We start from the raw sequence: 14,946 nt of genomic DNA on the forward strand, positions 1-14,946 counted from the left end.
TTGGTAGAGATTTAGGTCACTAATGATGCCGGCAACAATAATGGTGAATGCCCTTCTCCTAGACTGGTGCCCTCTGCACTAGCACTTCTTCAGGATGGGTCCAGCTAGAAATGGACAAGGACTTGTATGGTGGTGGGCCTCGAGAGCGTATTTGATATTTGTATCTGTGAGATCAGGGTCTTCAACCAGCTTGGGAGTGACGCTGGACTCAGTGGCAATTGAGGTGGCTCAGTCACTGAAGAAACTCAGGGGAAGGTTTTATTTGCCCAAGCATGGCTTTTGATGCATTGTCCATATTTCTGTGAAGACAGAGCAATCACTGTTTCATCTCCTTGGAGCAATTCTGTATTTCTCCACCCTTGGGGAAAGGATGAACAACTGGTCAACCGCAGCACTTCTTTTGATGGTTGTGGGGTTGACCTGTGTTCAAATTCCCCAGACCCTGAGCTGTTTTGATTGACTTTTATCAAGGAAGTCTGTTTCCAGACTCTCATGGCCTTATGGGTTTGATTGGGCCACCTTGGCAACTGTCACACTCCAGCAAATGATAGACCTGTGTCTTTTCCTGAGGTTGTTCACCTCAAAGCCAAGGGTTTATTTTCCTCTCCCCAAGACTCTGGCACTGGGAATCCTGCATTTTGGCTGGGCCTCCCACGTGCGGGCAGACCTCACCCCAAACCTCTCACGGTGGGATGCTGCAGGATCCGGAGGTGTATCTGACCTGAGCTGGGCCTTTACAAACAAGGCAGCCACTGCAAATGTTTCTCCCGTTCTGTCCCTAGCCCTGGAGCAGCTACTGACAGAGCTGGAAGACTTCCTCAAGATTCTCGACCAGGAGAACTTGAGCAGCACAGCCGTGGTGAAGAAGAGTGGTCTGGCCGAGCTCCTCCGGCTTTACACCAGAAGCAGCAGTAAGTGTGGCCCAGGGGCCTTCCCACCCCCACACCACGGCAACCAGTGTTTGCATTTCTCCCACCATAGATTAACTCTGCCCTTCCTCGGGCTTCAGTGGACTCGTACAGGGTGTGCTTTATGCCTGGCCTTTCCCGCTCAGGAGATTCGTCCACGCTATGCGGTATGTCAGGAGTTTGTTGCTTTTATGACAGAGCAGTATTCCATTCTGCGAATCGACCATGATCTGCTTTTGCACTGACTGGTTGATGGGCATTTGTCCCCCACTGGGGCCATTATGAAGAAGGCTGCTCGGAACACTCTTGGACATGTCTTCTTGTGGACGTATAGTTTCCTTTCTAGCACATTCAGATGTTTTTTGAAAGAAAGAAAAGCCTTCTTGTGAAGTCATACCACTTTAGTTGAGTTTATTTTTGTATCGGATGTTTGAGACTTGGAAGTGACATGTGGGGACAGTAAGGGAGCATAAGGGTGCATCCAATCCATCTGCCTCACGGCAGGAGCAGCTGAAATCCATGCCAGGGAAGGGAAGTGCACCTGCTTGGCCGTCACACACAGGAAATTCTCCCTTACATCCAACCTGAATCCGCCAGGCTACATTTCAAGGTTCCTTTTCCTTTTCTTTGTCCCCAGAGGAACTAGTTTCTATTCTGTGAATAACAGAGAAGTCGTAAAGCTGAAGCATGTTGCTATATGCCCAGCAGCCTTCTCTTCTGGTGAAATAATCCAGGCTCCCTCAGTCTTTCATCAGAGGTGTTTTCCTTGAGCCCTTTGGTTGCCTTTCCTCGGTTGCCTGTCAGCTTTCCAGGCCTCCCCGGGGTTCCCAGGCTCCTCCTGGCTTTGTAGTGAGCGTCTGCTGGCCTGCCAGTGAGTACAGGTCAGCAGCACATCAAAGGTGGGAATGGCAGATGGGAAACCCACATTACAAAGCAGGTAAGTTAGGGATGAATCACCCACAAAAGGATTCATCAGTGGGATCCTTTAAAAAGCACATTTATTCCCCAGCCCTTTGAGATGTGCTCTGACTTGAGGATATTCAGTGATAAGGAACCTCTGTTGGGATTTTGACAATCCCTCTGTAATGGGGTCTGAACCATGGTTCTTAGTTCGAACCATTCTGTCAGCACCCCCCTATGGCGTCCCCCTTTTGGTTTAAAGTGCTATGTTGCTTCCCTAGGGTGACCTTTGTTTCACCCTTGATCTTTGTAGGTTCTGCTCTTATAAAGTCAGGTCTTCCCACCCCGGTCTCTGTGGCTTGCAGGGCTGTAGGACGCTGCTGAGAACCAGTGCACGGGCCCCCCAGTGTGCAGCACCCCCAGACTGCTAATAATAAATGTGCACAGCCATACCGAGGCCTGTGGCTGCCACTTCTATTCTTAAGGTTGACGTCCACTTATTAATAGCCATCGTTGGAGAACTTCCCTTCTAGTCCTCTTTGTGCCCTCTTAGATGGCAAAGTAGTTACAACAGCAGCTAACATTTTTCATGCATTTACCGTGTCTCAGCACTGTGCTTAATGGGTGAAATGAAATGGATTCTTGTCCCAAGTCTAATTCTTGTCCCAAGTCAGTGAGGGAGATTGTATTACCCCCATCTTACCCACAAGGGAACCGAGACTTGGAAAGTCACTTGCTTGAGGCATATGGCTCTGAGTGACCGAGCCAGGGCTTAGGTCTCGGCAGGTGTACCTCACCTTTATGCTCTCCTCCCCTCCCAGCCTTTCGGGTTAATCTCTACCAGATTAATTGTTGTGCCACACAGAACAGACTCTAAAGCCCCTTGAAATGAAAGTGTGTGTCTTCCTGCCTTAGCCTCCCAGGCCTGCCTCACTGTGTGTCTTCCAGAAAATTAACTCAGCCCGACAGAACTTAGAGGTAGAGGCAGGCTAATCGTTTTGAGATAGCCTGTAGTCTACAATGGCTGAGCTGTTGTGTCTCCCACATATTTGGGGTAGAGTGCAAGTGTGAGTGTGTGTGTGTGTGTGTGTGTGTGTGTGTGTTTATATACTTTTCAAATGGAATTTTTCATTTGGGTTTTTTCATCTTGTGTTTCATTCCTGTCATACAAATCTTTGCTTTTTGTCTGGATGGTGAGGTCAAGGCATAGACAGAGGTCTGTGCATCGGGGACCTGCTGTTTGTTCCTGCCTCGGGCCCCCCAGTATCCTGCTCAGAGACTATAGGGAAGTTTCAGGGGCTGCCCCTCTGATAGGAAGAGCTTCATGTTCTATCCAACTGTGACCAAGAGGGTCCGTGTCCCTCCTCCCCACCTTTCGCCAGTTCTCTGGGAAGGACCACCCTCTGCAGACGTGTCCGTTCCCCCAGCAGTCACGCACACGCTCAGGGCATGACGAGCGCTCCTTTCCAACCACACCTGTGGCTGTTGTTCTTTCCCACACACCTGTGTAACTTTCCCATTCAGGTCTACCCACCCCCAACACGCCCCACCCCAGAGGACTGATTTTACGAAGGCAGAGACCATGTGTCTTTTGTTCTCTGCTATATCCGCAGTACCTAGTACAGTACTGGTGCTCAGTGCCCATCAGAAAATGAATGAGGGAGAGACGTCTCCATCCCCAGGCTGCTGCCTCTCAGTCATGGGCAGCTCAGCAGCCTTCCCTTGGAGGGCCAAGTTCACTGGGTTTTTCCCATGATTACACATGGTCCTGGGAGCCTCTTACTTACCGACCCAGATGGTACTGGATTAGCAGCCCTCTGAGAATAAAAACCTCATTGACCGTAGCCTGCAGAGTGCCCAAGGCTGGAGACCCAGCCCTTGAGGGGGGCCAGTGCGAGTCTTCTCTGTAACTTACAAATTGCCATTCTGAGGAGGAAGCACCTGCTCAGAATCCAACCGTTCAAACAATAACAATATCTTGCCTTTTATTTTTTGTATGAGAATGTCGGCTTAGTCAACAGTATGAAAAAAGGATAAACCTAAAATGAACATTAGACCTTATTTACGTTCCTTAGATTCCTTTTCTGACCTTTATCAGGGTCATCTGAATATTCTTGAGCAGTAGTGGCTTGCCTCTGTAGTCTGCTTCACAGTATTTTTACATTTATAATTGCTGCATGTGCACATTTCTATGTGTTGACAGTGCACATACTTTTTCTGTTTTTGCTATTCTGAAATGTGATCCCTTGATTTAACTGTAAGTCTTGGATATCTCTGTAAACAAGCAGACATAGAGCTACTTTATTTTTCTCAGTTGGGCAGTGTCCTCTGATGGATGAACAATATTGTTCAGCCAGTCCGCTCTTAGTGGGCATTTAAGTTTTGTTCTTTTTAAAAAAAGAAACCTCGTGCACTGTTGCAATGAACATCCTCAAATAAAGTTTTGTTTACATGCTGGAGTTTATCTTCAGGAGAAATTTCTGGCATTGGAAATGCTGGGTCAAAGACAGTGAACACTGACAAGTTAAATTATCCTCCAAAATCATTTCTAAAACAGTTGTGCCAATTTACACACTTCAGTAATCCATTTATTGTTCAAAGTGGCACGCTGTTAATGTGTGTTGACGTGCTATGGTTTATTTCACCATTTTCCTATTATTAAGACTTTGAGTTATTTCCCATGTTTTAGGCTGTCGTTTTTAATCTTTGTTAGTTATAAGGTTACCTTACTTTTTTTCTAACTTCCTAATATTGTAGGCTTTGTACCCATGGAAACCTAAGAGGTAGGTAGACACAGGCAATATTTCATCATGCGTGTTTTTCATACTATGCAGGCCACACAACCAAGGCCCTGCAGGATAGGTGTTTTGCCCAGAATCACACTGTTAATGACAGAGCCTGGCCCACATCGAGCACTTTACTATTTCCCCCACAGAGCACTTTCCTCGTGCGTGCTCTGGAGAAGGTACTGACTCAGCCCTCAGGGTGTCCGTCGGGGGAGGTGTGCAGATTGGGGCTTCCTGTGTTTGGACCTCAGTTCCCTCCCATGAACTGCTCTAGCCCTGGGTGTAGGGGTAACATTGCTGAGTGGTCCTGGCAGGGCTGGGCACAAAGGTGGCAGTCCCATGGGCTGATGGTGGAGGACAGATCCCAGATTCAGATGTGTCCTCCTCCCGTTCCTCTGAGTCCCCAGGACTCCGTGTTTGCAGGTCTGTTGGCTGCACGGTCTGTGGTGAGGCACTGACTGGCGCTGAACTGCCTCCTTCACCAGGGGCTTGAACTGGATCCCTTCGCTCAGTAACACGGTCTGCAACCACTGGAATTTATCAGCCACAAGTTTCTAGGAAATGCAAATTAAGGGCCATGAAAGAAATGCAGGAGGGTTTCTAAGAGAAAAAACACTTGGATGAGCTTCCTTTGCAGGCTTCTGAAAAAAGCGTCCTTGGGACATCAGAAACTTGAGTAAGTGCTAGGAGGCTAGCCATTCTCCGTCCAGACAGGCACTGGGAAAGTGACAACCTGCTCAGAAATTATTCTAAAGGGAAGGAAGGGCTATGCTGCTGTAGGGGACCCTCGACAGGGCAGAGCAGGTGGCTGGCAGTGCTCCAGTTCCAATTCCCGGCACACTCACCCCTCTAACCCCAGAGCTCATGATGTGGATGTCACAGGCCCCCACAGCAGCACCTCACCTAGAGGCCCGGGAGCTAAACTTCCAAATCCATTGCTGTGACTAGCCCATGCACGTAATTCAGACTAAGGTGAGAATGACTGATAGGAAATGCTTTAGAATTTAAATGAGATGCCGGGAATCCCAGAGAAATCTCTGCTTGGAGAGATTTACGAGAATATGAGGCAGATCCTGGAGGTATGGGTGCCTTTGCACGTAAGACTTCTGTTACCCTAACAGTAAACTATTTTTGGATACCTTCAGCTCTCTCTATAATGGAATCTTTTAATCCACTCAAATGTTGTGTGTTTATACTGGAACCCAAGCCGATGACAATGTGTCTAGGGGACACGGTTTCTCTCTGGAAGCCCTTTCCCTTCATGGAATCACACGAAGCTGTATCTTCCATCCTCCCTCTGCAGGTTCCGATGAGGAGTACATTTATATGAACAAAGTGATGGTCAACAAGCAACAGAATGTCGAGTCCCAAGACCAAGGTATGAGGCTGGGGCTGTCAGTGGCATGGCCAGCTCCCGGGACGGGGGCAGGGATAAGCCTTGGTCCTGTCCCACCGCTCCTTCCTCCCAGCCAGTACCACAGACAGGCCTGGTGCAGATATTTTGGGAAGTCACATTTTGGTTGCTGGTATTTTCGGTGGATGTATTTTGGGATGTTTCATTGGGCCGCCTGCCTGCCTCTTAATGGTCTCATGTCCTCTTCATGGATAAGGAATCTGTTCCTAAAATCTCTCAGCTTTTCCCAGCATCGTCCCAAGAATAGGAAGTCATCAGTCAGATGTTTTTAAAAAAAGCAGCTGTGGATGGTGCCGATCCCACGATTTCAGCTTTTGTCTCTTGATAGAAGTCTGGATTTTACGTGCGTGGGGGGCGGTGGGAGGAGGGAACGGTAAAGTCAGCAACTGCTTCGATATTGAAAGGTTTTGTGCAAAGGTGCTCTCTTTGGCAGAACAGTTTATCTTCCGTTGGAAGGACACACTGTGTCTTCCGGGCTGTCTTACTCTTCTACTCTGTTTTACTCTACTTTTCTCTGAAAACCTTCAGGAGTGGGTCTGGCAGGACTCCAGGGAGGCTCAGAGGTTTACAGAGCTGCCTAGTCTCTGAGGAGGGGGCTTCGAAGCCCGTCTCCCAACTCCCAAGCCTATTACTCAAATGCACAGGCTTAGAGAGAGGCAGGGAGACAGCACCACAAAGCCGTCAGTCCTGTTAAACGCTTGGCTTCAAGACATCAACCACCAAAACCCCAAGGTCAGGTCTGCCTGGGCCTGTCTGTCCTGGGGCAAGCTGGGCCAGTGGCTGAAATGGTCAGACACAGAAGAGCTTTTGGTGCCTTTTCCTTAAAAGCACACGGAGGGTTGGTGGCCAAGCTTTCCAGAGTGGCTTTTCTGCCTCCTGCCACACCGCCAAGCAGGGGGCTTGGCAAAACCCATCTGCATAGAAGTAGCCGCGATGCCCAGGGTCATTGGCCTTCCGGGTAAACTGTGGGATGGAAAGAGCAGTAATCACAGGGTCGGCGCTAAGAGCAGCTCAATATAGCGACCACAGGGCAGGCCCTCTGCTCGCTGAAGCTCTGTGGCTAGGCCATTTTTGACATGGGGCAAGTGGAGGAGAGGGTGGGAGCCTGCCAGAAACCCCAACCAGTTCCTTCTGAGGAATCTGCCTGTGGCAGAGGCACCACTGCACCCTATTCTCGGAGGGAAAACAACACTGGCCCCAGGAACTGCCTGCCTGGGTAATTAACACCTGCTCAAATAGAACTCACGGGCACATGTGACCAGACATTCCTGGATAATGAGACCCTGCTGTGAGGCTGGGTGTCCCTCACCAAGTCTTCTCCTGCTTCCTGCCCACAGCGCCCGAGGGACAGAGCCCACTGACCAACGGGGAGCCCAGCCAGCACTCCTCAGCCCCTCAGAAGAGCCTTCCGGATCTCCCACCCCCCAAGATCGTAAGTGTGGGTCTAAGACCCCTGATTTCCCTGACTTGGGCCCCAGGTATCAGTCCACCAAGCATCTGGCCTTTTCTGAGTGCCTACTGTGTGTCGAACATGGAGCAAGGCACTGGGAGAGTCAGAGCAAAAGGAAGCCTGTCTGTAGGTGACATCATTTGCTCAGGGCCATGGTACTCGGGTTGCTAAGGGTAAGGGGTGTGGGAGATAAGGAAGATCACCTTTAGCAAGTGTCACCACGTGTGCGAGGCTACCCCAGGCTTTTTACCCAGCGCCATGTGAGCGGGGCCATGTGTAACTGTGGTCACCCACCCAGGCAGGCTACGGTAAACTTTTAGAATTATAAATCATATCACACTGCTCTTCCTATTTGAAATCTTCCAATAGCTCCCACTGAACTTAGGAAAAAATATCCATGTTTCTTAACATGGCCCCAGGGCCTACTGGTGTGGTCCAGCTGTATCTCCAGCCTCCTGGCTCTTCGCTGGCCTCCCTGCTGTTCCTGGATTGTGCCATGTGGTCCGTCCTTCCTCAGGGCCTTTGCACTTCCTGAGCCCTGGCTCCTCAGTGGCTGCTGCCTCCTTATCTCTTAGATGTTGTTAGACTTTCCCTGACCTGCCTCCATGAGGCGTCCGACCTCCATTCCTACCACAGTACTATGCGCCACCGTCCAGTGACCCCCTCCATGGCACCATTGAAATGGTCTTTTGTGTTGTTAATATTTACCTCCCAGGCCAGATATAAGCTCCCTAGGACAGGGACTGTCTCTCTCATGTGTGTTTCGTGCCCTGTGTCTGTATACAGAGAGCCACACACGGAGGGAGGGAGGGCAAAGCGGAGGGAAGGACGGATGGAATTATGGAATCATAGGCCTGGGTTCAGATCGCAGCTCTGCCAGGTAATAGCTGTCGGACCCGAGCTAGTTATTTCAGGTCTCTGGCTTTTGTTCGCTGGCGTCTCAATGAAAGGAAGGTGAACATCTCTTTGGTAAGATTGTCTTACTCAGTGGGCTAACACTGTGTGTGGCATACTGCATTAGTACTCAGTGAGGTAAGTAGTAGTGCTTATATTTTATGGGTGAGGAAACCAGAAGCAGCAGGTTCCGAATGTCTGAATGTTGCACAGCCTCGAAGAGGCAGAGCCAGGACTTGAACCCACGCTCTTTCCTCTATCGGATCTGGCTGGGGAGACTTGAGAGGTTTGGGAGGAATTTCATGGCGTCCACAGCAGCAGGACGGTGTGTGAGTCCGTGGACACTGCCCCTCTGCACCATCCATCCTGGGATGTGAGGGCTGAGGTTCCTGCGGAGGGGGACCCCACCCCAGGCCCACCCCCTTCGTTCATGCCTTCCCGAGGGGTGGCAGAGGTCCTCAAGCTGCTGTCCTGTGGCCACATGGGTGGGGCAGTTCTGGAGTGTCTGGGACACCATCCCACTGCATGAGGCCCCTCGAGCTGGGTGACAGCTGGCAGAGACCATCTCAGGCCGGGTGAGGTTGACGTACTGAGTCCCTGGGGTCCCCCACTCTGCTGCCAACCTGCCACACCTTGAGCTGCTCTCTCCCTCGAGCACACAACTGTGGTTCTCCTCACCGCCGCTCTAGGGGTGCCTGCCTATTTTTGCCAGTTTTTCACACAAAGACACAGAGGCACAGAGAGTTAAAACAGCTGGCCAACAGCCCTCCGCTGGGAGGTGACAGGGCCAGGAACTGAATGCAGGTTCTTGGCTTCTAGGCCACCGTGCAGCCTCCCGGGCTTAAGCTGGTCCTTTAGGAAGAGTAAAGGCACAGGTGGTGTTGCTTCCAGCTGCAGGCTCCCCTCACTTTCTGCCCCAATATTCGGGGGACACGGCATGTCCCTTCTGCTCCCACCCAACTGCTGCTGGCTGTAACCAGGCAGGAGATGCTATGGTTTCTGGTGTGTCCCAGGTACCGCTTGCTAGGTGGTGGGGAAGGAAAGGTGGCGACTCTGAGCCTGGGCAGGAATGTTCCCGTCCTGAATTCAGCATCTGATTCTGACCCAAAGCCTTTGGCTTTTGTGTAAGGGAAGTGCCACCATTGGCCACTCCTGGAGCAGCTGCTTGGGGGTCAGCACCTTGTTGGAGGGGCATCCATTCACCAGGCAGTCTTGCAGGCGCTGAGTGCTGGGTAGTGCTGACTTGCTCTGGAAATCTGTGGTGCTTTACAAACGTGGCAGTGGGCTTAGAGGCCTGGGGTCTGGGACTGAGCTGTGGTTATAAAGGAATCCGGTCCCACGAGTCCCAGCAGCCCCTGGGATTCTGGCGCTGGCTTTTATGCTTCCTTTGCCAGTCTCCTGTGGCATGGGTACAAAGGCCCCCACAGCTCTGGGGTATGAAATGCAGGGCCTGCCAGCGAGCAAGGCAGGGCCAGGGGCCTCCCCTAGGGCAGACTTCCTGTGTCCGCGGTGACTGGGGACCTCTCAGGGCCAGGAGAGGTCTGTCGGCATTGGAGAGAAACCTGGAGCTGGAATTACAGAAAATACCAGCACCCAAGAATAACACAAGCCCAGGGTGGCCTCCAGACCTGTGGTAGTTGTTCCTACGGACAAACTCCAGGCCCTGCAGAGATTTCTAGCAAAGCAGCTGACTCTACAGTCTTCCCTCCTTGTGGAATGTCTCCGCTGAAGGGGACAAGGGGTGCTGACTGCAGCTCCCTTTCCTTGGTCCCTCCTCATTTTGTGTTGGGCACCCATTCCCCCAACCCAGGGGCTTCAGATGTGGAGTAAGGGAGGGGGTGGCTGGCGTAATCTAGGGTTTCTCCCCTCTGTCCCCCCCACACACACACATGCACACACACGTCTGCTCTCCCTTGGGTCTTCTCTCTGGATAAGTCTGGCTCAAGTGTTCTTAACGTTTGGTCCAAGGCCCCCAGAGGAGTGGCGTCAGGGTGGAGAGGGGAACAGCTGTGTCTTCTGCCTCTGAGGAAGGAGGACCAGAGCAGAAGCAGCAGTTTGGGAGGGAGGGAAGGAGGGAGGGAGTGATGGTGGCCGCCTGAGCTTGGAGCGACCATGGGACTTGTCTTCTTCAGAGACAGAAAAGCGTGCCTGTCCTGACCCTGCAGCTTCAGGGTGCCATCGTGGGTTGCCCACTGAATGCCTGGCCCTGGGCTTGCTAGTGGCCGTGGCAGAAGCTGGATGTCTGCCTGGGGTCCTCAGTGCCGATGGCTGGGCCAGGGGTGTGGCCTCTGTCCCAGGTTCAGGATGTCCTGATTTTCTCTCTGATGACTTGGTTCCCTCTACATCCCCCACAGAGTCAGTAGACAGCAGAACTCACCAACGATGGAAGGGTCAGCCAGGGGTCTGGAGCACCCTCGTGGGTGTGGCCTGTGATTGAGGCCAGCTGTGGCACTTCCAGGCCCCTGTCTGCACAGCCAGGTGCTGCGGTCACTGCAGGAGAAACAGATGTTTTGCTGGCACCATTTGTGCTCCTGACAAGCCCAGCCATCTCCACCCTGTATCCCCTTTGAGGCCTGAACACGTATTGCTGCTGGTTTTAAGTGAGCTGCTCTGTCGGGGAAGCAGTTGACTCCACAAAAGGACGTCACTATGGTCAGTCTGGGGAGCTGGGGCTGTCCAGACCCACTAACCCCACCCAGGAACCTTCCACAGTGCACTCTGAACTGCCGGGACGCGTCAGGTCATCGGTCTCTCACCCCTCATCTTCAGCTCTAATCTTAATCAGAACTGGCAAACTACAGCCCCCTGGCCAAGTCCACAGCCACCTGCTTTTTTGTAAGGATAGTCTTATTGGAACACGGCCACCCTTCTGTATCATCTATGGATGCTTTTGCGCTACATCAGCTGCCTTGAATGTCTGAGATCAGAGACCCTGAACGGCCTACAAATCCCCAAAGTATTTACTCTTTGGCCCTTTGCAGAAAATGTTTGCTGACCTCACAAATCATGCTGAGTGGGGTGGCTTTCTTCCCTGTCCCTTCTGTGAACCTTCAGAAAGTTATTTCAGGTTTTGAAGTCACGTCTCTTCTGCATCTTCATTTAATATTCATAATCTTCATCATTATATTGATGGTGATTAAAATAATAATCCTTTATTCTTAACCCTGGAAAATTAGGATCTTTTGCTCCTTTGACCTCTGATAATAGGCCATTTGTGTCTGTGTAATTATGTGACTCTCTTTTGAATTGTTATGTAAATCATTTTATCTTTTAACTTGACCCAGGTTCTTACCTTTTGCCTGGGCAGCCTTAAGAGCAGGGACTGTCTTCTTCAAAGAGCTTGTTATCAGCCTGGTCAAACACAAAAGTCTCCTCTGTCTTCCCAGGGTACATCTGTTCTTCCTCCACCAAACATATATACAGGTTGCACCTTTTTTTCCTTTCATTGATACTTTTATATTTTATTTTTTAGGTTAGTAAGAACAAATATTTACTGAGTATTTAGTAATGCTGATCACAGTTTAATCTTTACAATGACCCCATGTGACAGGTGTTTTAACTCTCCCGATGTTACAGTGAGGAACTAAGGCCCAGAGAGGTCAAGTGAGTTGCCCAGAGCCACACAGCTCAGATATGTCAGTGTCAGGAGTTAAACCCTAGACCTGGAGGTCGGATTCCTACCACTGCCCTATACTGCCTCTCTCTAAGATCTCTTTTACAGGTGATTTTACAGTGAGAGGCTTGGGAGACCCTCACAAAACACGCCCTGGTACCCCATCCCTAGATAGGACACTAGGGCTCCTGTGGTGGTAATGAGCCAAGACGAGCTCCCACAGAAGGCTTCATTCCCCCTTTCTAATCATGGGAATCCAGACTGGGGTCAATCTGGGTGCTTGGAGCCTCCCTCCGTATTGGACCCACCTCCTCACCAGGAGAAGCATCCCAGCACCACCTCATGGCAGTAGGGTTCCTTGGTGGCTGGAGCTAGAAGTCTGGCCAGCTCAGGAAGCGGCGGTCCCCAGGACCTATTTGCGGAGGTCTTGCTGCTGCCCAGGTGAGAGACACTGTACCATCAGACTCCGGGAAGCTGGCTCTCAGAGAACCGCAGCTGGGTCTCTCAGGCAGCCCGTTCTCAAGCTGACCAAGGGGCCAGGAATAGCTGAGAGGAACAGAGACATCTTGGCATGTTCATAGCAGCAAAGGTGAAAGGTCATCCAGTAGCAACGACCAACAACAGACACTGTGTGCAAGGCCCCAGCCTCCAGGAGGGAGCCGGGTCCAAGGTGCCGCTCACAGCCGACCACCTTCAGCAGCCACACCTGCCAGCCCCGTGCAGCCGTTGGTCTGCTTAGGAAATGAACAGATTATCCTCTTCTTTTCTGCGTGGTGGGTGTTGTACCTGCTGGGCTGAAAGCTGTTTACAGCCTGCCTCTGGGACTTGTCCTAGCTCTCTTGGTCTGAGGCAAGATGAAGTTAGAAGCATCCTGTGTTGGACCCAGGTGTGGCCTTGTCGACCCCTCCTGTGGACCCGTCTCAGCCTGTCAGACAGCAGTCCAGTAACCTGGCTCCTGCAGACCCCTGGGTCATGGAGGCCCCCAGACAAAGGTGACCTCAGCCTCCTCTGTTTGATATGGGCCGGGCCCTGGAGAAACACGATCACGTTTTGGCTCATGGAATCCTCAAGACAAGCCCAGTACTATTTTTGTCTTATGGAGAGGGAAAGTGAGGCTCTGAGACAGACCCACAGTGAAGTCTATGGAGTCTGAAATCTTGGATTCGAACCCAATCCGTTTACTCCAGAGTTCATATAAATAGACTTTCGGTGCCAAGCCCGACAGGATTTGGCCCTGGAGACCCTGGTTTTGGTGAAGCAATTGCAGGAGCATTACTCTGCCCTGGCGGAAGCTGGGAGTGGACACTCTTGTCGTCTGTGCTGAGCACTGTCCCATGGAGGCCTGAGCCCAGGCTGACCACTCTCCCACCATCCTCTGGGCCAGAACTAGTGGAGCTGTCTCTGTCACGGGTTCTACAGATAAGCTCGTTTCCCAAGGCAGTGGTTTCTGGATCCCTCCTCCTCTCCTCCCAGCAGAGCAGGTATGCATCTGAGCCCAGCTCCCCGCGGGGTCCCTCCATTGGCTGCCCCGTGTCCCTTTATCTTAAGAACCGTCCTCTGCTTTCACTTGGCACTTCCCAAAGGCCCAGGCCGGCCCGTGATGGGGTCACCAACACAAGGACTTTTCACAACCAGGAGTGGGCTTCCACTTCGGATTTTCTCATTTCTGTTCTCAGCTCATTATGAATATTCCTCAGGGTTTCATGATTTAGAAAGATACCGGAGACTCATGTGGGTGAATGCGTATACATGTACGACCTGTATATACTAATAGTCATGCAGCAATCTGCCTCTTTGTTCTCCCCTGATAATTGCTTATAAGACTAGCTTCCGCGTCTGGTGCCCATGTTACAGGTGGAATAATGGAGGCAGAGAGCTGACTTCACGCTCCTTGCTTCTGCACAGTTGCTGATGTTTTCTATTCAGATTGTTCTCATCCAGCCCTATGCCACGTGAGAAGTTCAGGGTCATCTTTGAGACTCTGCTCAAAGGTCCTGTCCTCTGAACATCCTTCCTTAGTCCTAAATGTTCCTCATACCTTGCTGCTTCCCCCAGAATTTGGACCTCGTTTGGTATAGCACTCCTCACGATACACTTCCTCAGGAGCAATGAACATTCACCAGCCAGTTCAGTCTTTCTTAGGACTGACTCCTGCCAGCCTGGACTCGTCCCTCGCAGCTACTACGCGGGAGCCGTCCAATATTTGCCGAATGAATGATTGAACTTATTATGGTAAAAGTTTGAGATTTAGAAACCTGGTCATCATCTTCTGTGTGCCTCTGATAGCCTTGTCTTTTTAGAACATATATTCTATTTAGAATCCATAAGAGCTACCACAGCAGCCTGGCACCATCTGGGCTTTAAGTGTGTTATGTGTCACGTGCACAACGAAATTTGGTGTGTGCGGTGGGATCTGAGCCTCATCTTGCAGAGGAAAAAGCTGAGGTTCAGTGAGGTTCAGCAACATGCCCACAGCCCTTCTCTGGATGCAAAGCAAACACTGTGGACGCAGTGGCTGGCGGGAGTCCATCGTCTCTCTCCCAATGTGCTTGAAGTCCAGCCAGGCATTATTTTCTTCTGAACTTCCCCTGCCTTCCACCCAAAGGGTTAATTCCATGTTGTTGCCAGTGTGTCGTATCTGAAAACGTTTGTTTTATTTGTTCATACCACAGATTCCAGAACGGAAACAGGTCTGCGTCCCAAAGATCGAGTCTCCAGAGGGTTACTATGAAGAGGCTGAGCCATATGACTTGTCCGTCAATGGTACATCCCGGGGGCAGGGCCGGGGCTCTGGGGGGGGCGTATTCCAGTGCTTCCTGCACAGAGGCGTGTGCTGGAAGCAGAGGGGCTGCTGTTCCCAGAGAGCATGGCCCAAGGGAGAACTGGCCACAGAGCACTGGGCCTCTGGTCTGGTGGGGAGCTGAGACCTACAGCAGATGCAGCCCGCCTGCAAGGAGGGGCTCAGGATGGGTCACAACCGT

At 51.3% G+C, this 14,946-nt stretch overlaps 1 protein-coding gene across 5 annotated transcripts in view; it reads left to right on the top strand.

Moving 5' to 3' along the window:
* The window catches only part of AFAP1L2 (actin filament associated protein 1 like 2), a 94,811-nt gene that overhangs the window by 57,750 nt on the left and 22,115 nt on the right, over nt 1–14,946 (top strand). For all 5 annotated transcript variants that reach the window (XM_033130907.1, XM_033130910.1, XM_033130906.1 and 2 more), the window contains 4 exons: nt 783–911; nt 5,898–5,972; nt 7,346–7,440; nt 14,638–14,728. In XM_033130907.1, coding sequence (XP_032986798.1) covers nt 783–911; nt 5,898–5,972; nt 7,346–7,440; nt 14,638–14,728 — 390 coding nt within the window. The remainder of the gene's footprint in view (nt 1–782; nt 912–5,897; nt 5,973–7,345; nt 7,441–14,637; nt 14,729–14,946) is intronic.

The sequence above is a fragment of the Rhinolophus ferrumequinum genome, chromosome 16, assembly GCF_004115265.2.
Source record: "Rhinolophus ferrumequinum isolate MPI-CBG mRhiFer1 chromosome 16, mRhiFer1_v1.p, whole genome shotgun sequence".
In the NCBI taxonomy this organism is placed as follows: domain Eukaryota; kingdom Metazoa; phylum Chordata; class Mammalia; order Chiroptera; family Rhinolophidae; genus Rhinolophus; species Rhinolophus ferrumequinum.